At 41.1% G+C, this 24,216-nt stretch overlaps 1 protein-coding gene across 1 annotated transcript; it reads left to right on the forward strand.

Moving 5' to 3' along the window:
- Positions 1-913: 913 nt before the first annotated feature.
- NSUN3 (NOP2/Sun RNA methyltransferase 3) lies at positions 914-20,985 on the forward strand. Its single transcript, XM_086629385.1, has 6 exons — positions 914-1,006; positions 2,591-2,700; positions 4,369-4,712; positions 6,351-6,505; positions 6,933-7,054; positions 20,445-20,985. The coding sequence occupies exons 1-6, from the start codon at positions 914-916 to the stop codon at positions 20,713-20,715; spliced, it is 1,095 nt and encodes a 364-aa protein (XP_086485511.1). The 3' UTR covers positions 20,716-20,985.
- The last annotated feature ends 3,231 nt before the right edge of the window (positions 20,986-24,216 follow it).

Genomic DNA, 24,216 nt, shown 5'->3' on the forward strand with positions numbered 1-24,216 from the left:
AGCCGTTAATCGCAACTGCTGTTAAACAAACTGGCTCTTTCCACCAGGGCCACTCGTACTGATGGACCCGGCAAGCGCTGGTGGACCCGTGAGCTTTTGAGAGAGAGACAGAGGGTGTGCGGTGACTGTTTTGCTTTTGCCAGGCCACGACGACCGCAGCGAGAGACTGTGAACACAGCAAAATGCCCTGTCTCTTGGGAGGAGTTTGCAGGTCTCTGCGGATCTGTTCAGACGGAGTGGTCAGAAGAGAAACTGTCCAAGTGTTCCAGCAGATTCACGCAGATGTTGGTGCTGCTAAACCGATTACAGTTGGTGAACTGGGGTCTGGCTCTTCTCCCTGTTATGACTCTCAGAGAATGGCCTATCTGAAAACATGTGTAAGACTTTTGTGTGAATAATTCCCAAGTTTGTCACAGCGTGCTGTCTTTGCGGCCGCAGCAGGTGCAGCTAGAGCTGATCCCTGGTGTGGTTTAGAGGAGGCCATTGAGCAGCTGAAGAGCAGTCACGCAGCGTGCGTCAGCCTGGACCAGCCAGGAGTTAAGGACTGGTGAAAAGCCATTAGCAGAGGTCTGACGGTGGCAGCACGGATGGCAGCAGCAGCTTGAGCGGGCTCTGGCATGAGCACTGGTTTTGTAAATCGATTAATCGAGGGTCCCATCGCTGCATAATCCTGGTTTGTCTCCCGGAGAGGCAGAGGGGGCTGGAGGACAGTACAGCTTCCCACGGTAAAAAAGAAAACCACAAAGAAACCAAAGTCAAACCAACCAACCAACCCGCCCTCGAACCGTCCCCCCCCGCCCCCTCCCCCGCACCTCCCGCGAGCGGCGGGACAAGAGGGAGAGTCGGACGCGCGGAGGTGCCGCCCTCAGCCGCCAGGGGGCGCCCACCCCCCCCGCCCCGCGCCACATGGGCCATGCGGCTGTCGCGCGCGGCGGCCCGGCTGGTGCCCCTCAGCGGCGGGGCCGCCTCGCTGCCGCGGCGAGCGGCCGCCCGCGCCTCGGAGCCGGTGAGGCGGCGGGCGGGGAACGGGGAGGGGAGCGGCGCGGCGCGGCTGGAGTTGGGCAAGCGGAACGGGAGGGGCGCTCGGGGCACCTTCCTGCGCGTCCTGACGTGGGTGCGCTTCCGCGGGCCCGGGAGCGGTCCCCGCCGCCGTCGCCGTGTCCCGCCTCCGCCGGCGGGAGCGGCCGTGGGGCGGCGGGCTCGCCTCTCCCCTGCTCTGGAGGGGCCGCGGCGTCAGCCTGCGGGCAGGGCGGAGCGGAGCGCAAGGGCCGGCCGTGGGTGGAGAGCGGAACTTCGCAGTTCGAAGCGGCGGCGTTGGCGGTTCGGGGTGTGTGTAGCTTTAGCGAGAGCTCGGTGGAGGCTCGCGAACAGCGCCGGCGTCCCGCGCCGCACCGGTTCGACCCCGTTTGTCGTCCCCTCGTCCCTTCTGCGAACAAGCGCGCGGCTGTTCGATTTTCGTACTTGGCGCTGGAGCCCCCCGTACCGGGCTGTGCCGCGGGGGCCGTGCCCGGCTGTGCTGAGGCCTCTCGTACCCGGCCGTGCCCGGCTGTGCTGAGGGCCCCGGTACCCGGCCGTGCCCGGCTGTGCTGAGGCCCCCCCGTACCCGGCCGTGCCGCGGGGGCCGTGCCCGGCCGCTCTGAGGCCCCCCCCGTACCCGACCGTGCCGCGGGGGCCGTGCCCGGCCGCGCTTGGCTGCGGTGCGGTACGGTACAGCAGCGGCTCCCGCTGCCAGGCTGTGCAGCCCTCGTGCAGGAATTGCTTCGTGTTAGAGAGAGAAATCGCACCCAGAAACGCTCTGTGATGTTTAAATAAGAAATTAAGAGGCAACAGAAGTAGCTGGGAGATTAGCAGTTCCTTCGGGTTCCTGCTTGTGTCCGGTGATTCTGTTCGGAGGGGTCCAGTGTTTGGCAGGGCTGGAGGCAGGAGGGAGGATGAGGAGGGTGGTTGGAGGGGTGAGCTGTTGCATGCCCTTAGGGAGGGAAATTATCCAAATTTATTGTTTCCCTCTGGAGTTTTCCTTCTGAATAGCACCAGTTCGTTTAAAAACTGAAAGTTCTTCCCTTCCTCCCCAAGTAGGACATTTTCATAGTTAAAAAAGAACCAAAAATTATAGCCGATTTTTTTTTTATTGCTCCTGGAATAAATTAGTTCTTGCAGTGCTTTGCTGCTCAACTCCATCTGCCTTCCACAATGATTCAAATTAATTTATTTCTTTTAGTTACACACGTGGGTGCATGTTGGCAGAGGTGATCATAGTGCATGATGATAATCATACCTTGCTTGTTTTGCTCCTGGTATAGCAGAGTTCCAGGGACCACTGTATTATTAGCATAGTGGATATGGAGAAGGAGAGTTATCGACAAGCTTTGAATAACCTCTTCACAGGTAGGCAAGAAGAGGGTATACCAGCTTAACTTGTTTATTTTCTGAAATTTCTGTTACCTCTCGCTCACGTGTGTATTGTGACTGACATTTCAGCATCTTAATGGCACTGATACTAAGTTGATTTAAATCTTCTTTTAATAATTGTAGTGAGAACTAGGGAGGGTTTCATTTGTTTGTTTTTACTACTTTTCTGCTTTCTCTGAAGCTGGAAAATGAAACAAAAGGGAAACTTCAAAAGCAGATCTGTCAAGTCGTTCTGGATCATTTTGAGAAGCAGTACACAAAGGAATTGGGAGATACATGGACCAGTGTCAGGTCTGTTGTTTTGAGGAGATGGGGGAGGAAGGGGAGAGGTTCTGTTGTTTTTTCTTTTTTTTAAATACTTGATAAAATGACTTTGAAAAGAGTCATGGACTGTAGCTACTGCTTCAGTTTATTTTCAGTTTAGAACTAGTGCAAAAGTGCGAAATAACAGAAGACTAAAGCTTGGAAATTTTTAGTTTTTTTCCTTCACATGATTCTTTTGGACGTGATGAAGTTTCTGCTCTCCTGTATACACGTGCACTGCAAAGAGGCTGTCATCTTGTGTGTTTGTTGACTGTTTTGTAAAAATGTAGTCCAAAAAGCATCCTTTTATACTTAACAGCTGCTGTTAGGGTTTCTTCTATATAGCTTTATAGTGTCTTGAGAGACTGGGACAAAGATGTTTAGAGAAAAGTTCATTCCCTGATTTCTTTAATTAGAAGAAATTGAATATTAATGACATGTACAGAAAAGGATATCACTTAATTTGGCCCTTGATCACACAGCCGCAAAAGTACTGAGTGTTGTATTGAGAGAAGACATCTTCCCTTCTCTGCTAGCTGGTGGTTGTTGCTCGTAGGAAAGCCAGCAGAAGAGCCCTTCTCCAAAAGTTTACTGCTTAGCTTATGTACTTTTCAACTGGAATTTGAACAAAAGCAGTTGGCTTTGACCTGAAGTGCATGAGGAGTGGTCCCATGCTCAGTGCCACATTATTTTGAAAGGAAAAGCATCTTATGTAATCAGAGTCTTAGAAACCATGTGATTCCTCTGAGCATCCCTCTTTGGTTTATCCTGTTTGGATTAAAAAGTAGTTTAACCTAAGTGTCTTCATTGTTTAAAAAAACCTCAACCCTCCCCTCAAAGAAAAACCGAAAAGCAACAACAAAAACCCCAAAAATAAACAAACAAAAAAATCCCCATAGATAGACATTAGTTTAAGTGAATCACCTTAAAAACTCTTTTAGATTGGATCAATGTGTATTTCTCTCTGAAGCAGTGAGTACTCCTGAAAAGTATGGTTTGAGGCTAAATGAAAAAATACTGAGAGGAATTAAAATGGAAATAGGGGAAATCCATATAAGAAAGATCTGAAAAAGTGAACCGAAATACTAACAAGCATGTTCCTACCATTTAAGCACTACTTTTTGACTGTCTCCCAGGAATTACCTTCATTCGAGTTTTTCTGGCCTAATGTTTGCAGAACATAAAAGGAAATTTAGGAAAGAACACTTGTAAAAATGACTTTTTACATTGTTGGCTGGAATAACCATATTGCAAAGCCAATATGATTCTTTTTGTTGTGGTTCTTACAACTAATATTACAGTTGTTCTTTGTCCCTAGGGAAGTACTTTATAGTCAGGAAGAGCATTATGCTTCATGATTTATAACTTCTACAGTCATTTGTTAAAGAATTGGGAAAAATAGTGAACGTCTTGTATTGGAAGAAGTTAGTGTTTTAAATGCAATGTTTAGAGAAAACAGTGACTTGATTTCCCATTTAAAATTATTTTCCTGTATTCTTTTCTTAATCATATCTAATCAAAATAATCCCTTTTTGATTATACCAGAATCACCTAATGGTGAGATTGTTACCCTTATGTAAGAAAAGGCTTTCTACACTGTGGAAAGCTCATTTTGCTTGCCAAGTTATTAAATAGCTTTTCCTTTTTTCAATCTAGGGATGTGCTCACATACCCATTGTGCTGGCAGTATGCCATTCTGCTTAACAAGTTCAGCCAGTCTGCTGAACTGGAGAACACCTTGAGCGTGAAGGGATATCATCCTGCCTTTCAAGGACCTTTACCCTATCTTCCGGCATCATTGAAGTGTTACATCAGGAGAACTCCTGGGAGATTCCCTGCACAAAAACACCGGGCTGGTAAACTGAAAGAGTATTACCTGCTGAATGCTGCTTCACTGTTGCCAGTGTTGGCGTTAGAAGTGAAAGATGGGGAAGACGTTTTGGATCTCTGTGCTGCACCAGGGGGTAAATCAGTAGCTATACTGCAGTGTGCCTCTCCAGGTAACGTACCGAGGTGCTGGCAGCAGCTGATCCCTGGCTCTGTGCCTGGGATGTTTCAGTTGTGCCTGTTTGCTGTACAAGATTTGGATCGGGAGCAAAAAACCCAAACAATTTATATTCCAAGTAGTTCCATGCTGTTTAGTAAGATTTTTGTGAAGTCTGTTTACCTAAAACAGGATGAAAAATGCAGTAGTTATTTAATAATAGTTAATATACTGCAGACTGACAGGCAAAAGTGGAGTAGCTCTGTGTTTTCTTCCTCAACTGGTTCCCTTATTGTTACTTCTCAAGAAGTTACTTAATATCATGTCTGTTTGTTGGCACAGGGAGGTAAGTAATCTGCAATCTTAGAATACTTGTACTTTTTTTTTCTTTTCTTCTGCTACCTCTCTGGCCAGTGCTATGCGATTAGTATAAGTAAATTTAGCTGTATTGATGTAAAACAGAGCATAACAAACGAAATGTGCAAGATCTAGGCAGAGAGAGAAAGCTTATAAGGAATTGGTCTGTATCAGTATTTAATAAGCTCTGTGTCACAATCCACCTAGATGTTGCAGGAGGGCACTAAGATAATCACAGTGTTTAGAAGGCAACAGCAAGCAGCAGCTCAGTTCTTTCAGGCCAGGGAGTTAAAGCAAACCTGTTATTACTGTTTCCAAGTTTATGTGTTATCCTGGGTAGTAATTGTCTTGAAATGTTCACAGCACCTTGTGTTCTTACTGATGAGACCGTTACTATAACCACCTGCACCTGTCCCTCCCTCTTCTAGAGGAATGAGGTGATGCCAATGAGGTAAATTAAACATGGATGGCCCTTTCAAAAGATTTGAAGTAAACTGCTTATATCCCATGGCTGCTTCTGAAGATACCAAATTGTTGCTGAGAACATAAGGTGCAAGGAAGTTGATTCTTAATATATTCTTGGAGAATGCTAAGATGTACTGTATTGTGTGTGGCAAACATGGTGTAGGACAGCCTGTGGATACATCAAAATAGAAATTTTATTAAATTAGAAAACAGGACTAAGAGGAAAAATAGCATGCTGTGCTTCTGGTCTGGGTACCACCAACAGTAGTGTTCCTTCTGAAGGGGTAACTACTCTCACTACATTGTTAAGAGTAGGTGCAACCAAAAGGCTTTTGTTAAAACACTTGTGGCTTAGATTTCGAATAAATCAGGAGTTGGATTGCTTGACTTAGTATACACAAAACTGATATTTTATTTATTTAAAAGGCAATTATTAATTGATAAGGGGCATATACTTCATTTAGACAGTAGCTAAAGGAGCCCAGAAAGGCACTTAGTACTGGTCTTTGGATATGGGTCTTGTTTAAAGTTTGTTTTACTGTGGAAGTCTGTTGCTATAGTAAGTGTTTGCTAGTAAATATTTATGGGTTGCTCTGTAGGAGCATGTTGAAATTTACTCAGATTTATTAAAATTCAGCGTTCTTATAAAATGTGCAGTAACAAACATGAGTAGATAAGGTGTAAACACTATGGCAGTGATGGCAAAACAGTAGAACTTCTGAAATCAGTGTAACTCCTTATATTTGTAAAAAAAAAAAACCCACAAAACAGAAGAAAACCACAAAGGTTTTTTTTAGGTTGTTTTACTTATTTTTTTTTTAAATTTTCTAAGGTCAATTTCACTGTAACGAATACAATGATTTGAGGTCGAGATGGTTGAAACAGACAATAGAATCTTTCATCCCAGATCCTTTGATTAAATTAATAACAGTCTCTAAATTGGATGGTAGACGGATCGGAGATCTTGAACCTGAATTATATGACAAGGTAATGTTATTACTTTTTAGCAAATGATATTTCTGCATTCTACTTACTTTTCTCCCCTGTGTGTTTGATCATGTATTAGTTGATGTTACCCATCTAGCCTTGGTAGTGAATTCTGAAGACCTTGCAGCTGTGTTCTTTGCATGATGTGTAATTAAGGAGGGGAACAAGTGAGAGCTGTTCAGGTAAAGGGTACTTCTGGGGCAGTAGTTTCTTCTCTCCCTCTGCACCTCCCCTGCACACCCCAGAAAAAAAGCAAAACAGCTCAAAATAGTAATAATTTAGATAATTTCTGCCCCTAAGATGGAAAATAAAAAGGGGTGTTCTAAGTGTTTGCAAAAGTAAGCTGAGTAGATCTTTGGCACACAGTGTTCGGAAGGTGAATATCTTTTATTGTGAATTGTCTTATTTGCTGTTATTTATTTTACAGGTACTGGTTGATGCTCCTTGTTCAAATGACAGAAGCTGGCTATTCTCTTCTGATACTCAGCAAGCTACGCTCAGGCTATTGCAAAGGAAGGAGCTATCATCTCTACAATTCCATCTGCTAAGGTGAGGAGTACAAAGGAAAGCTGTTAAAGGAGCTTTTCGTAATTAATAAAAATGACATGGGGGCAAGATTTGTCATGTTTAATAACCAAAACCAGCTTTCACCATGCGAAAAGAATGTGAAGAGTATGTTGTTGCAATGCTGTTTAGAATAAACAGTTGATGTAGGTTAACGTTAATACGGAAATTTGTGTGGGGTAGTATAAGCAGTGAGGCCTAGGTGCTTTGCTGCCCTACTGCTGTACAGTTCTCTTAACTCGCTTATTCACATATATGTCCATTTCCAGATGATTCAGAACAGTCTGGTACCACATAAAAATACTTTTGCTGGACACAGCTAAAATGGTTTCAGATATAGTCCTTAGCTGAAGTAAAAACACGCATGTAATTTTCGATAGTGGTGGTTTTTAACTATCTGTGAAAGTAGTCTATAAACTTGCCAAGCTGGCATTCTTTCCCAGGCTGCTTTTGTTGTCGTCGTTCTTTCACAGAATTGTCCCTTTTGGTTCTTTGTTACACTCTTTTTGATAACTGAGCTGTAAGTCAGGACTGGTTACCAGCCATCACTGAGATCATTAAGGCTGCTTTGGAATTTGCTTTCTAGGCTGTTTATATGATGAGATTGAGTCCACTATTGCACGTTCTTACATGCTGCTTGAATGTCATACTTGTTGCACAGAAAGACTACTGATCATAGTTGGTAGGGTGAAATAAAAGAATGTGGGGTTTGGTGAGGGAGAGGGGATTGTTTATTTTTCAAGAACATACACCCAATAATCCAAGTCAAGGTTGTCATGTATTAGTTTTTTAATGATACCAGCCATAGGCTAGCGTTTCTGAAGCATTTCAATCTCCACATTTTTTCTTGCTGGGAAAAAAAAAAAGTCATTTCCCAATATACATGCTAGACTGGAGTGTGTTTGGCAAAGTAACAGTCATGCCTGAAGTCCATCTTTCAAAGCAAATTGAAGGAAAAATAACATACCGTAAAAAAAAAAAAGTTTTTAGGGTAAGTTCCCATTGCAGTAGTTCAGGATAGTTTTGCATGACTTCCAGTTGAAAAAGGCCTAGCAGAAGCCTATGATTTATAACAGAAATATGAGTATCTTATTGCAGTAATGCATCATGTCACCCATTTCCTTTGAAGAAATCAATCACGTTTAAAACACTGACCTGTTTCAGCTTTCCCTTTTCAATATTTGACATATAAAATCCAATTTGTGAACGCCTATCAAAAGAAAGCATATATCATGTGGAGAAATTTTGAGAATTTGCATAAATCACTCCAGATTGTAATCCTGAAGTCAAGAACTCATGACAGCAGGAACCTTGTTTTTTAAAAAGGAGACATTCCTGTCAGCCCAAATCAGATTTAATTGAATTTTTCCTAAATCAAGAGGAGAACTTTGCTTCTGTTGAAAAAGTATACTTTACTATAGCAACAGCAATAAGAATTAGATTTGTAAGGACGAAATACTTTTGATATGTAAATTGAAGTAAAAGGATGGTAATTTCAATTTGATTGCTCAACATAGGCCTGCAGTAGTTCTGTAGATTGACCAATCCACTGTTATGTACACTGGAATATTTTTTTGTCTTTTAAAAGATTTTGGAGCATATGAAGTAAATTATTAGTTTCAAGAGTGAAAGATTACAAGCACTATTGGGTAAAATATTTCACAAATACTTAGTAAATGGTATCGTTGTCCACTGTATTTTTATTGTTCCTTTTATCTGATCACTTTAGAACGAATTTCCCATACTAAAGTCGTCTCATATGGGAAAAAGGAAACGATGAGACTAGGAAAGGCTAAATAATTCATGCAAGTGTATTAGAAGTCTGGTAAAACTAAAATCGTGGAATACTACCTATTCAAGCCTTTGTTTTATGGCTGGAGTCCATAATTATAAATAAAAAATTGAATTTGAATCCCGTCTCTGATATTTCCAGTAATGTTCAGGAAGGCTGAACCTACATTAATCCAGCTGTGCTGCATCTTAAGTGAGTCAGCTCATGCAGAGCTGCCTCTGGGTTATCTATTCAGGTCACCTGATGCTTTGTGCTTGTGGGCGTTTCTCACCTTGTTTCCTGTATCTGTAAAACAAAAACAAGTGGAAAGCTGGATCCCAGCAATTTTGTTGAGGGTAGTGTAAGAAATATTGTGCGATTTGAACATGAAGCTTGAAGTACAAGGACCAAGCTTTATTTCAGTTTAGCAGTAGTATTAAGCATAACACACAAATGAGAAGAATTAAATGCTTCAGAGAATGAAGATTTGGGTGAAGCGTTGAAACTGATGCAATGATCTTCTTTCTCCGGTCTGAGTAAAATCTGAAATGTAAATAAGTGGCATAAATGCTGAACAGCAAATTTTATAAGCAGTGAGGGCACCACTGATTTGAAGGAAATTGAGATTGTAATGATTGTTAATACTGAAACCAAAGCATCCCTGCCGAGTGTTGTAATCCAAGAACACCCTGCAAATCTTGTTATTATTTGGAGTGTTCATGCAGAAAACAAATTGCAGAGTAAGGAAGGAACGTTCATTTCCTGATACTGTATGCTAGCACAAAATGCAGTGGTTCCCGTAAGTGGATTTACCAATGTTATCAGTTCTTGGATAGAAATTAAATTTTGGGTTAATCTTGAGTGCATAATGACTTAGTGGTGAAATGGTTACAGATGCTGTAATTATTCCTACACCAGTTACTGCAGCTGAAAGAAACCTTGTTAGGGTTCAGTTGAAAATACATTCAACAGGATACAATTTAGCAAATGCAGCAAAGACATTCCATTGTTGTAACTCTTCTATACAAAACATCTCTCGGTGATTAAACAGCTCTAATTGGCATGTAATAGAGTTCTGGTCCACAGGAGCTCAGGCTAACTTTAAAAGATATGTATTGGCTGACTTTCCTTTTCACCTCTTTTTTCCCCCTTGTAGTACGCTACAAGGGAAGTTGTTTTGAGTACCTGAGACATGCACACACAAAGTTAAGAGATTTGGGGGGAATTTGCGGTGCCTGAGAAGTTTGAATTGTGCTTTGGGTTACTGATAGCAAAATAAGCCATACAAAATGCTCGTCTTCCTAGTTGATCTCTTTCGAGTTCTAGGTATTCTCATTTTTCAGAACTCAGGATGAAGCATTAAACTTGAGAAATCCAGAAAACCTTTTCTTTTTCCTAGTTAATGAAATGTTTCAGTCCCTGTTTTGTTTGTAAATATGATTTTTGAGGAACTGTGTCTGTTTCTGTATAACACATGTATCTCCTCTTACAAACCCTATGCAAGTAGAATGCAATAGTGAGATAAAATTAATGTTTCCCTCTGTATAAAGAACTTTTTTGCTTTGGATATCAATCATAACGTGGTATTTGAAGTTGCTGATCTTTTTCAAGAAAAGAATGCCAGAAATTTTGAGGGTTTTGTTTTTTTTTTTCTTACTCATTGAATAGTTTTGGAGGTAGGAGGGTTGTGCACATGATTTACTTGAAAGGAAAAAATAAATTAAAAAACTAGACCCAAATATTCTGAACCTGTCTTTCTGAAGTAAAGGGTACTTAAACCATTAGTTAATGTCATACGTAAGTAACCAGGCATTGTGCAAGCGGCTTCATAAAGCTTTTGATCTGTGTTTGTCTTGCTGCTTTAGTCCTGGAGCAGAGACTGCTGATCATGCAGCTGCTTGGTATGGTGGTTTACCAAGATGCACACATAGGAAGTAAAATGATATCGACGTTTGCCCTTAAGTCATTGGGTAGAATTGGCAACCTAAGTCTCTGAAGGCCAATCTGCATGCCACAAGACCTGCTTTATTTTCTCAGGTCCAGACCTTTGAAAATATATCTTACTTAAAATAAATGTTTAAACTTCTGGTGAAAATGTGGACATAAATATAACAAACCTTAAATTATAAGCTGCTCTGTTTTCTCTGGTATGTCAAAATTAGCGACATGGTTTCATAGAATACGTATAGCCATAGATTTATTTGACAAAAAAGTCTTTTTCACATAATATGTAATAAATACTGTGATTTACTGGAAAAATCCTGATACTCCTCCTCTCACATTTGTTGTCACCTCTGTGTTTTCACGGAAATACAGAGTTTTCCACATGTACCTAGAAGAGGAATTGTGTGCTCTTAATTGTGCGGTTTTTTTTTGTTGTTGTAGTGTGAAGGCAAAAATTGTTTTTTATAAATGTACTGTCATATATTTAGCATATGGTACCACTGTACCATTTCTGTTTCGATGAAGACAAAAACCTTTATAGCACATGGGCATGTAATGAGGAAGTAAAAGGGAAGATACTTGCAATTAGCTAGTTGTCCTGTCCAGGCAAAGTGGCTCAGTTTTGCTTGTGATTTGCTACTGATGAAAAAATCTCAGCCTGTGGGGTTCTTTGCAAAGGCGAGGAGAGCCAATGTCTTGAGCCTTTAAAAAAATATACCATCATAGAAGTTGCCTGAGTTTTAGTGTCAGGCATTAAAAGGATGGCGAGGCTGAATGTCGTGGGGGAAGGAGAAGCACGAGGGAGTCCCTCCGGAAATACAACAGATTTGTTTCAGTGTGTGCTGAAGTCCTGCACTGGAGTCCCGTGGGTGAAGTTCAGGGGTGTTCTGAAGTGACCTGAGGGAATTCTGAACAATGGCACAGGAGTGGGAGAGGTGAGCTGAGGGAGGAAGTGATGGGGGTGCCATTTTCTGTGGAGAAGGAGAAGAGGGCACGTAGGAAAGTGGAGAAAATTGTGTTGAGGATTGCTTCATCACACTGTTCTTCAGCTCTTTCCCTGGAATTTTTCCCTTTGCTCCACTGTAGCGGACCGTGTAATCCACTCGTTATCCATAACCATCTAGTCAATTAGCTCCACTGGGAATTTTTTAGAATTGCAACTGTTGAACCAACAAATCTTCTGTGGGTTGTGTGAATGATTCCGTATTTAACCACTTTCCATCTCTGGAAAGCTGAATAGTTTATGTAGACTGCTAGCCCCAGCTCTAAATTAGGTGTGCTTTTCAGGGTGTCTTGCTGTGCAAACGGCGTTCCTTCTCCGCGCATCCTTGCTCCTCTGGATGAAAAGGGTTAGATAACTGCTGACTGGACAAGGAGACTTTGTTTTTTGTTCTAATTTTGTATGCTTAAATGTGACGTGTTTGTGCTGTGCCATTCCCCAAACACTACTGGTTATATTGCTGGAGGTATAAGTCATTTTACTGAGAGTTTAGACTCGTTGGTTTGAATTTCTTCACGAATAGTGAGTGTTGTGGCTCCATTTGTTTTCAATCAGAGATGTTAAATAGTTTCTGATTTTAAGTACTGCCTGGTTCCTTAAGCATTCGACAGCGCCCTGTGAGTAACTTCCTGATCAAGTCCCTTATGATATGTTGCAAAACAAAGTTTATTGAATTAATAAATAAACATACAAATAAACAAATAAGCTACACAGCAGCTAGGTCATTGTCTTGGGACCACAGATTTAAATTCAGACACAAATTTTTCTTTAATGTGACCTTCAGTCCTATACGTGTGGTTCATAAGCCGTAATGAAAAACGCCAGCTCTAAAGCTGTGTGGCAAAGTCTGTAGCGGACTTCAGAAGTCTTTCGTTCTCCCGTCTCTAGCTGAGAAGGTTCTGCTTGGGCTATATATGTTTTTCTTCTTGTAAATAGTGATTTTAAGTTGGGAAGAGGGATGGACCTCTGAGAGTGTTTAAGATAAGAAGGTAGTTCTGGGATGATGAAAACGAGGGAGGATTGAAGGTTTGTCACAGTGGACTGCCTCTGGCTGCTGGAGGCTGGCCAGCTAGAAACAGCCTTGCTGTTAGTGGTACTGAGCATGCAGAAACCCAGCACGTGAGTGTGCGAGGCAGCTGCCAGGTTGAGAGTGGAAGCAAAATTCTTGAGGGTTGTGTTGTCATTTCTTAACTCTGAGAATGGGAAATAAGCTGATCTGCTACCACTACAAGGGCGCTGCAGTTCTGGTATTGCGAAGGATGTCTCGTAGTTCTGGGTTGACAGGATGAGTGTTTTGGAACTCGCCGTGTTTTAGAGGAGAAAGCTCAACAACGTTAAACTCAAGGTTCAGTCTTGGCTTTAGAAGAATTTAAAATAGTTTGCTATAGAAATGTTATTTATCAGAATTTTCGGGATAAATTTTGGCTAGAGCAGAATAGGGTGAGTTATTTGGGTTTGTGGTGTTCGGGTTTTTTGTGGGGTCTTTTTTTTTTTTTTGTGGCTATGTCTAGTTTTATTTATAGTTCAATCTAATGCTGAAAAAAAAGCAGTTCACTTCATGTTCCTCCTGTTGCTGCCATGTTATTCTCAACTGCAATGTCTCTCCGCAGTAACAAAGCTTACTTAGGAGCAGAGGCAGGACATGCTTGGGGTATGGAGAGAATACTTGAACTGGTATCTCTGTCTCCTGTGCAGCTCTGTCACCACCCGTCACAAAGTATTAAAAAAAAAAAAATTGTATTTTGACACAGGAGGAATTTCCTTACCATTTTTACTCACTTTGGACTAAAAATAAAAGCAAAACCTTTAACATGCAGGCCATATTACCATAGTGCATCTGGACTCTCGCAAGAGGAAGAAGAATATGTCTGATATCTGTAGTCAATAAAAGAACAGGATCGAGGATAAAGCAAGTGCGTCTTGAGATGCTTTGTTTCTTGAATAGCTTACAAAAGGGTTGGCAGTTTTTATTCTGATCAGACGTTATCTTGCATATTGAGCAGAAATACATACCAGTTGCCAAAAGAGGGCACTGTTGAAGCGTCGTATTGTTTTAAAACTGCCCTAAAATATATGTAATCTTTTTAATTTAATACTGAAAATGGTTGAATGGTTAACATAATTAATGCTGACCCTTCCGATGGCATGCAACGTAAACCCAAGCACAGGAGGAGCAGGCTGGACACACAGGTACTAGCTATAGTATGAAATATGTATTTATTGTCTACCTATTTTTAAAAGGATGTTTGAGACACCAGGACTTTTGGAATGAGCGAAATGGCAGCCTATCATGTTTAATTTTCTGTAAGTGTGAAAAATCCTCTTTCTGGGTTCTGGCTATGTTTTAGTTGCATGTAAGAGTTTTTTGGTTTTGGAGTAGTTGTGTGGCTCTAGAGTGACCTTTTTTCCCCCAGATATTAAGTAATAATACTTCTCTATTTTCCCAAATTTGTTAGCATCTTCTCCATTGCTAGATTTAAAGTAAATATTGAGAAATAAACTAATTAAAACTGCTTTAAAATAATGTATTTCTTTTAAAAAAATCTCATCTAGTACTCCTGTAATACAGGAGATTAGGATAGATTACTCTAATGCATCTTCTGTATCTCTGACTTCCATAGAAGTTAGTTTTGCTAATAACTCTTTTTTTTAAAAAAAAGGAAACCATGTGTTAAATTGGTTTAGAGTACTCCTTGAATGAAATGGACATCAGTTACCCTTTTGCTTGGATTACAGACATGTCTTGAGTTTATGTGCAGGAAAGATTTAAGTGTGGATTTGGTGGCTGTAAAGTGATAGTGTCAGTAGTTTAAAGCAAGTATGGAGAAGCGTCAGGCAAGTTTTCACAGAGTGATGTGCCAGTGAATGTCACTCTATCCCACAGTTTTCTAGCTATTGCAATTCCAAGCTATTGATGATTTGAAAGTACCGTTAGAATTTTGGACTATTTGATATCACTAAAGTCTCCTAAATTGTGATGTGCTGATATGTACTAAAGTTGTGTTCAGAACTCCAGAAAAGAGCTGACTTTTTTTTTCTTTAGTTTAGCATGTGCAAATAGTACTTGCAGTTCTAGAACATAATTACTACATAGGGCATGTTAACGGAGTGTTGTACATTTTGCCAATTTTAGTCTTTTCTGCTATGCCTTGACTGTCTTATGGCACTGAAACAATAACCTTACACTTCTGCAGTGGTGTAGTATGATAGCATGCAACATAAGAGCTTGAGTTACACATGTCAACTGTCGAAAGTGCTACTGCTTTAGAATCAAATCATAGAATGGTTAGGGTTGGAAGGGACCTCAAAGATCATCTAGTTCCAACCCACCTGCCATGGGCAGGAACACCTTCCACTACACCAGGTTGCCCAAAGCCTCATCCAACCTGGCCTTGAACACTTGCAAGGATGGGACATCCACAACTTCTCTGGGCATCCTGTTCCAGTGCCTCACCACCCTCACAGTGAAAAATTTCTTCCTTATATCTAATCTAAATCTCCCCTCTTTCAGTTTAAAGCCATTGCCCCTTGTTCTATCACTACATGCCCTTGAAAAAAGTCCCTCTCCAGCTTTCCTGTAGGCCCTCTTTAAGTACTCGAAGGCTGCTATAAGATCACCCCAGAGTCTTCTCTTCTCCAGGCTGAACAGCCCCAACTCTCTCAACCTGTCTTCATAGCAGAGGTGCTCCAGCCCTCGGATCATCTTCGTGGCCCTCCTCTGGACCCACTCCAGCAGCTCCATGTCCTTCTTGTGTTGGGGACTCCAGAGCTGAACACTGTATTCCAGATGGGGTCTCACAAGAGCAGAATCACCTCCCTCGACCTGCTGGCCACGCTTCTTTTGATGCAGCCCAGGATATGGTTGGCTTTCTGGGCTGCCAGTGCACATTGCCGGCTCATGTTGAACTTCTCATCCACAAGCACTCCCAAGTCCTTTTCCTCAGGGCTGCTCTCAATCCATTCTCCGCCCAGCCTGTACTTATGCTTGGGATTGCCCTGACCCATGTGCAGGACCTTGTGCTTGGCCTTGTTGAACTTCATGAGGTTCTAATGAGCCCACCTCTCCAGCCTGTCAAGGTCCCTCTGGATGGCATCCCTTCCCTCCAGCATGGCCACACCACCACACAGCTTGGTGTGATCATCAAACTTGCTGAGGGTGCACTCAATCCCGCTGTCCATGTTAAATAACATCAGCCCCAGTACTGATTAGGGTCTTGATTGCAAGTACTAAGGGATTGTCATGTTACTAAAGCAAAAATGGTTGTAGGGAGAGGTGAACAAGTCAAGAGGCTCCAGGAAAAGTTTCTTGTGCCTTTGATATGTGTTCTTATGTTTCTGCATATGAAGCTTGAAACTTTGCAGTATTAGTGCCTGTAACATGTAAAATTCATTATGGTAAATGTATATACCTGAGTTTAAAATTACAAAATTAATTCTAAATAGATCTGTATTTAAACTGAAAGTTTTAGTTCTTTAATAAACGTGAAGGTCATCTGTACCACTAAGAGTAAAATAACTGCAGATTAATTACCTTTAAGTCATGTATTTTATTTTTAAATAATGTATTATAATGAGACAGGTGTAAAAATATTTTAAGGTCATTTGCCTTAGCATCCTTTTTAATCATTCTAGATTTGGAGCCCGTTTTTGGAAGTTACAAAGCGCCTTATAACAGGCACCACATTTCTTCAGCTAAGAGTCAAGCTTTAAGTAAGGATTTAAGGGAAAATCGAGATGCCTAATGTAAGAGGAATTTTACATTTTTACATGGGGGAGTCGTAGTAGCAGTGGTGGGTTTTGCTAGGTGTCCGTAAGTTATGTTACAGCTCTGACCTGTCCCTTGGATAAGCTTGTTTCCCTCCATTGATTATAGAGAAAGACTAGTTTCCTAAGTTTATTTGAATGAATTCTCTTATGAATGGATTCTCTGTCGTGCCAATGATGAGGGGACCAAACTCTCTGAATCTGCTTAGCCCAGCGCAGTGTCACCCTCTGACTTTGAGCCCAGCGTTCCTTCGCTTTGAATTTTGCAGCTCGGTGCAGGTTTATGAAAAGCTGAGCACGGCTTAATCAGGGATGCCGTCGGTTGACTTTGAACACAGGCGCTGAAACAACTGTTGCTGGGCTTGACAAGATGGATAGATACATTGATTAACCTTGCAGCGTAAAGTAATCCTCCTTAGATATTTTAATTCATGGCCTAGGTTCAGAATAAAGATAACTGCACTGAGCAGCCTGGCCTTTTTGGGTTATGGGCCATGAAGGTTCCCAAACTAAGGAGGCTTAGAGTTAGGGAGGTTTCGATGTGAGATTTTTCAGGATTTCATTCAGAAGCCTGTGTTGCTCTTTCCTCTTACTCACTGCCCCAGTGACTCAGTTGTCGGAGCGTGGTGCGTTTGAAAGTGTTACCTTGAACGGTTGTTTCTTCATATGTGGTAAGAAAAGGATGCTTAACAAGTGTCCAGACTTTTAACCCTGCAAGCTGTAGCTACATCTACTTTTTTGGTATATATACCTTTACCTTTTACCTTTTCCACTTTTACATGGTAAAAATATTTTCTCATTGTTTAAATGTTTATGTAGTATCTGTCTTACAGGTAGGAAAGCAGTTGCCCTTATCTGCCTCTATAAGTAAAGTTATCAGGTACGCTAAAAATACACCTTGATTGTCACACAAAAACATATTCAAGCCAACTAGCTGCCCTCTCATGGCTCAGCATTGCTGTATGCATGGAAAAAGTGTAGCTGGAGCAGGAAATTCTATGAAAATTAGTAAAGTAGGTGGTTTCTAATAATACTGTGAAGATCAGCTCAACTTTATGAGAACCCATTTAGACTTCAGCCCTGTTCTCTTTGAGTTCTAATATGAAAGCTAGAAAGCAAGCGAGTATTACATGAGGGGAAAAAAATGCTTTTATGTTTTCCAGAACTGATATGAGGCCAAGGAGACGGGATCAGCATGCAATTCTCTTCCTGGCTTGTCGTGCATGAGAAGCGAAGGTGGTACATTCCTGCTCTGCTTCATGACAGTTACCTTCCATACCTCTGGGCGTGCTGTGGTTGCTCAGACAGGCCAGAGAGCAGCAGCATAAGCCCTGGCCTTTTAAATGGACAGCTGCAGCCACAGCAGGACAGCTGCAAACAAGAAAGGTAGCTGGAGAGACAGCAGAGACAGCTTAGGGCCTCGGGTCCAGTACCGGTGATTTTGTAGCCTGCTAAGGAGTATATATGTGTGTTGAGATGCAGAAGGAAAGAAGGATGAATATCTGGAGCTGGGCAATCCAAGTGCATGCTGGTAACTGCAGAATTTTGGAAAATAAGATCTGGAAGGGACGTTAGGATGACATCTGCTCAGTTTTACTGTCTCAAGGTGGCATTGCAAATGTCGTCCTGTACATCAACCTGTGTCTAAAACATTCTTGAACGTTTTTGTAGACTCTCAAAAGCCAGCCAGAGGTCTGAGATAAGCTTGCAATTTTGTGATAGCTTTAGCTAATTTTGGAAGTATCCTAGAATGAGTCCATCAGGCCCAGTTAAATTGAAATTATTCAAACTACCTAAGTACTCTGTAACTTGTTCTTTACTTGTAACAGACTGAACTTGAGCTGCTCACTCACTTAGGCTAAATGTGCTAGCTCTCTGCTCACTCTCCATCTTTGTACTGAAGACCGATACAACAAAGGCATTAAACACTGGTTTTTGTTTGAGCATTATCTGTTGAGAGCGCTCTGTTCTTTTACACTGACTAAAATTGGAGTAGATAGACTCCAGTAAAATATGTACTTGGCTTGCTGATTAACATAACCAAGATTCATGGAAGAGTAACAGATTGGGTATAAGACGCAGGAGTTTTCACCTGGGAAGGTGGCCAGAGTTGTATTCTCTCTGTCTGAAACAGTCACTTGTCCTGGTGTTTCCTTATTATTTCAGACAGGACTTTCAGAGCAGCTTTGATCTGTGATCTGCTTTGATCCTGCTTGTGACGAGGCTTTTCTTTATTGATTCTTTTCCTGAAAAAGCCCAGTCCTGTTAAAAGGACTTATCTTTTCCTCCTTTTATTTTCTTCTTTCCTTTCTCAACTGTTTTTGTTCAGATACCACCTTTAGAAAGTCCTCAGCTTGTCTCTGGAGGAATTGCTGTTTCAATGGCATTGTGTGTGTTTATCAGGGCTTTGAATCAGGCTCACTGCATTGGGGAGCTGCTCACCTCACTGGTTTGAGGATAAGGGTTTTTTTGTTATTTTTTTTCCTTCTTTTTATCTTTCCCTGTAGATTTTGGGGAGGGGAGGTAGTGGACTGGGAGTCAATGCAGTATTGTCAATAATATCTACCCATTGAAGATTATTCAGTGTCTTTCCATACCTCATGACTGTTTATGTCATTGTGCTCCACGAGTCGATGCTTCCAGTATCTGCCCTGCCCTTGTGCACCTGCTAAATTCCCAGTGACACTTGTGGTCCCCTGAGCACCTACTTTGTTGTCTCTCTGATACTCACAAGCTGAATAACAGCATTCACCTCTTCAGATTCTCTTGTTTTTAAACCAAAGAAGTTTTGTTTAGGGAACAATTGTATTTTAATGTGGTGTTTGCTTCAGCTCAGTAGTATCTGTTTTCCAGAAGCAGTGAAGTGATCTGTTTGAATACTAGCTTACAACTCAGTCTTTGAGCTGTTATGTCCCTGAAGGCTCCAAAGTTTATGATTAAAAGGGATTATCTTAAGAGAGCAAATGAACCTTTAATGTAGCATCCTCCTTCAGTTATGTGGTGGTACCAGATTTGAAAAATGCTCTTCTGTGGCGCAATATTTGGGATTTTTCTCCTTACTCTTTTAATTTTAATTCAGTATGTGAATATGGATTGCATATCTCATTTCTGTACTCTTATAGATGATATTTTATCTGTCTGATAAAGCAGACCTGCTTTAATGGAAAGTAAAGAGTCTGTTTAATCTCAGTTTCAGTGGGGAAGTGAAAAAGAACCTCTGTTTTGTCTATCCACCAGGAGTCATAAATCCTTCAGGATAGTTGAACTCTTAAGCCACTATTTTGCCTTAGTTTAGCCAGAATTTGTCAGCAGGTTAATACAGGAAGGGCACATAAACAGACTATATGTTCTTAAAAGTCATATTTATTTAGGAAATCAGGTTGAAAAGTAGTGGCTCAGTGAAACCCCTGAGTCAAGTTGCAGAATTTGCAGAAATATTTGTAAAATTGCAGCCCAGTAATTAGTGCAGGCTATTACTGCAACTGTACGTTCTGGTATTGGTTCTCGCAAGCCGGTATCTAAGTATCTAACTAGCACTTTTGATGTGATGTAACCCGTTTTGTATGCACAGTTGCAGCATTTTCACAGTCGTGCTGTGCATATAAATGTTTGAAGTATATTCTGCAACTCTGAATGGATGCTGCTTTCTACTTGTCACTGTTGTATAAAAAAAATACCTTCAGTTAACTGAGACTACAGTAATAAATGAGAAGGCAAAAATGTGTTGCAGGTGGTTCCTGAACTGTCAATTATATACTGTTAAGACGTTTTCTTTATATTATTTTTCTCATATTTATTTTTACCTATTTATAATTCGACATTTATAAGTCTTTACATGTTCCCCCACCCCCAGTATGTCACTTTTTATGTTGAATCTTGTTTTTCGTTACTTGCAGGTCTGCAATTAAAGCACTGCGTCCTGGTGGATCGTTGGTGTATTCTACGTGCACTCTCTCAAAGGCAGAAAACAGCGATGTAATAAATCTCATTCTAGACTCCTGCAGTAATGTTATGCCTGTAGACATAAGTGCAATGGCCAAAGCTGTTTCTCAGGAATTCGCTTTTCTCAGTGGTATGCAACAGCATGAACTTCTGGTTCTCCCAGAGAAAGAGAGAGCATGGGGTCCAATGTACGTAGCGAAATTAAAGAAAATGAAGTCCATCTGATACCTGTTAGTTTTTTATGAGAGATATGTGATAAATTAATATTTATGTCTAATATGGTGTGTGTATATGAACATGTCCAAGGCAACTGAATTTAGAGCATTGCAGTTTTGTATCAGCTGCTGCCTGATAAAAAGGAAGCTAGACATGTAAATTAGTTTAGCTTAAAATACAGAAAGTGTCTTCTAATGTGGACTTGCGGCCTCTGAGAAGTCCTTATGAAGTCATGGGAGACGTGTTATTTTCAAGGTGATGCTCTTTTACTGATTTCTATCCTAGAATAGAGGCCTGTGTGGCATTTTTCACTGTTTTTTTTTTTTTTGTTAGTTTGTTTTTAATTACTAATTTGGCTTGAATACAGTATATTTTAAAATAAATTGTCTGAATCGTGCCTGATTCTGAAGTTATGGAAATCCTGCATTCTCTCTCAAACACAACTAGAAATCTGTTTACCTGTGAGAACTGATTTGTATGCAGAGTCTGTCATCTTAAGCACTGACTATTCCAAGCGCTGGCAAAACAGGTTTCATATTTGTTAGGTTGTTTACTGGTTAAAAAGTGTATTTTGTTTACAGTCACAAAGGTCAGTAGCTATATTGACACCAGCTTTCTCTTTTTTTTTATATTTTTGAGCTTACAAAAATATAAATTGAGTAAATTACATTGAAATGTCCTTAAAACATTAGGCTTATTTAGCTTTGAGACTCAGTTTATGGCATAATGCAGTATATCCAGCAGTCTCTAGAGCACATATCTGAAACAGAAGCAGAATGATTAAGAACTGCAATAGCAGCACAGTATTCAGAGAGTTTTATTACATAATCACAGTTAGGACGAGCAAAACGGACAATATGGAGACATGGCTTATCCACCGAGTGAAGACACGTTATGTGAATTTGTGATGTCATATCTGTGGTGGTTCAGGAAAGAGGGTCTCAGTGAGAACATGGGCCGATGTTGTTCATAGGTTCCCCTGATGGATAAATGTGTAGACCTACGTGCATGTGTTCATGAGTATGCACAGGCAAACTGTCTCTTCCGTGTACTGACTGTGGGTTGGGTGTGAAAACTCCTGATCCAGCAGTGCTTGGATTCTGCCTGTGAGTACATCATATGACAGTGTGTATGTTATGTCGAGTGCTTGTTTTGGAGTGGAGTCCTTTCATCCTCTTCTGAGCTTATAAGCTGATTGAGGCTTATAATATTTTTTAAGGAACGGTGTCTTAAGAAACAAAGGTTTTTTTCTGGTAGATGAGTTGCTTGTGTGGAAGTGTGTGTGTGTGAGACTGTGTTTATGTATTTCGTATGTTTTATGTGTACATCTCTATGTATATGTGTAGTTATAAGTTTTTTGCAATCACAAACAAGACTTGCTAATGCAGATTTGATTTTTTTTTTTCTGAATACAAAAGACTATCAACTTGTAAATACAGGAGAAACTACCAAATTGATGATTCTGCACATTGTTAACAACGGCAGGAGTAGAGTTGATTGCCTGAGGTCTTCCGTAAGGATTTCTATGTAACTACACTGGAAGTACAATAGTTCTACGTGAGATTATCCAGTGATTCTGTTGCTCCGAGCTCAGAAATGCTTGTTACAACTGTCACTGAACTGCCTTTTGTCTCTGAAAAATTCAGTTGTCTTTTCACTGCCTTTATTCTCTGCTCACCTTGTTACACTGATGAGCCTCAACTCTGCATTCACACCAATTCCCTGTCAGTACTCCCATGGTCACGGAGTGCTCGACGTTTGTCCCCGCTCTGAGCACTGTGGCTGCTGGCAAGGTCCTGTCCGTAGCATCCAGAGAAGCGAGGGGGCAGTGTTCCGGACCATGGCACCTGAACTGAAGAAGATCTTTGTTGCCTAAAAGCACTTGTTGATCATGAGCAATACCTTTGGTTCTTCAGTCTTCTGTGACTACGAGGAGGATGGGTTCGGTGGTTTGCCATCACAACAGTGTCTAGCTGCTACACTTTTTGCTGAAGGAAATAAATGCACTAAGATACTCTGCCCACGGTTATTCTTTCTCCTCCTTTGTGATGAAAAATGCTTGAGGTGCCCTGTAGTATTAAATTGTCAGCAGTGTCTCTGAAAACTTAAGAGGATATAAAGCGTATGCAACTTCAGGCACAGAAGTTGCTAATGTATGCAGATGATACTGTGTTCCTACGAAAAGACCTAACAGCATCTGTCCCAGAAACATTAAATGTAATATCCAGATTTGGAGTCATCTCAGGCTATTGGATGAAATAACAGTACCCTTGTCAAAATGCGTTCCATCAGTTTTATTTGCCCTGTGGAAATTGAAATGGAAAGCCAAGAATGTAACTTATTCAGGGATGGAATTAAAATATGTGGTTAAAGTGAATGGTTGAGGAGAACGTGGGCTCAGTAATCACAGAAAGAACAAAGTGATCCTTGAAAACTGGACTTTGCTCATTCTAAGCATATGGGCAAGTCCTTGTGAACTGTGTTGCATTAGGCCTAAATTATGCCTCAAGGCCTCCTTGATATATGTGAAAAGCTGCACTGAGTTCTGCATAACTCTGCTGATTTCCTGGAGTTTCTTTTCAACTAGTCTAAAACTGCACCAAAAACGGACAAGAAAATAAGGTTAGTTAATAAGGTGGTATTTATTTTGCTTCGTAGAAGATGAATACTGGTCCAGAGTGCTGCAGAGTTGGTGTTTTTTTCTGTTCTAATCAGTTCTGGTTGGTGACAGGGATTTGATAAACACATATAAAGGGAGAGGGGGTAAGAAGGGAAAAGCAGAAAGGAGGAGAGACGTGCCTGTAGAGGTAAGGGGCAAGATTTGCACACGTGGGGAAGCAGCTTCCACTCAATGGTGCTTCTTGAAAAGGTTTCATATCCTTTCAGGTACCTCTTAGATAATTCTGATGTCTTAAGATGGCTTCTGCTCACCTTCAGGATCGGCTGCAACATTTTCCCTTTTTACACCTTTTTCCCAGGGAATTGTAATTTAATTCCTCTACTACGTCCTGCCTCCTCTTTCATGAACAATGCTGATGGAAATGGGTTATTAAACAAGTCAGCCTCTTTAACTTAGAGGAAACTGCAGCCCCAGGAAAAAGGCAGGTGAGCAAGATGAGGGATCATATTGCCAGTGCAAAAGATGTGAGATAGAGCAGCCAGAGGAGTCTGCATGATCTCTAGTAAAGGCAATTAGGAGTGTTTGTGCCAGTACTCACAATCATGGTATGCGTAGCACACATCAGCACCAGTATCCCTCAGAGGTAGCAGAGACAACTGGAGCTCAAACTATCATGCTCTTCTGCTATTCCCTTTTCAAACATACAAAAAGTAATTTCCCTGTTAGTTTTGGGGCGGTTGGCACAACAAACAACAAAGGCCTTCTATAAAGGCAACTTCAGTATTTGCCAAATTTTATCCTTTATTCAGTGACAACTGACACAATTCAATTATGGCTTGTCAAAAGCATTCTCCACTGTGGAACAGAGTGGAAAAACAGATTACACACAA

This window comes from Tauraco erythrolophus, chromosome 1, assembly GCF_009769465.1.
Source record: "Tauraco erythrolophus isolate bTauEry1 chromosome 1, bTauEry1.pri, whole genome shotgun sequence".
NCBI lineage: Eukaryota > Metazoa > Chordata > Aves > Musophagiformes > Musophagidae > Tauraco > Tauraco erythrolophus.

Excerpts from the sequence above, each read along its gene's own strand:
- NSUN3 (XM_086629385.1), top strand. The coding sequence starts at position 914 with ATGCGGCTGTCGCGCGCGGCGGCCCGGCTGGTGCCCCTCAGCGGCGGG. Across the intron at positions 2,701-4,368 it reads GATACATGGACCAGTGTCAG|GGATGTGCTCACATACCCAT; the intron begins GTCTGTTGTTTT and ends TTTTCAATCTAG. Across the intron at positions 7,055-20,444 it reads CTACAATTCCATCTGCTAAG|GTCTGCAATTAAAGCACTGC; the intron begins GTGAGGAGTACA and ends CGTTACTTGCAG.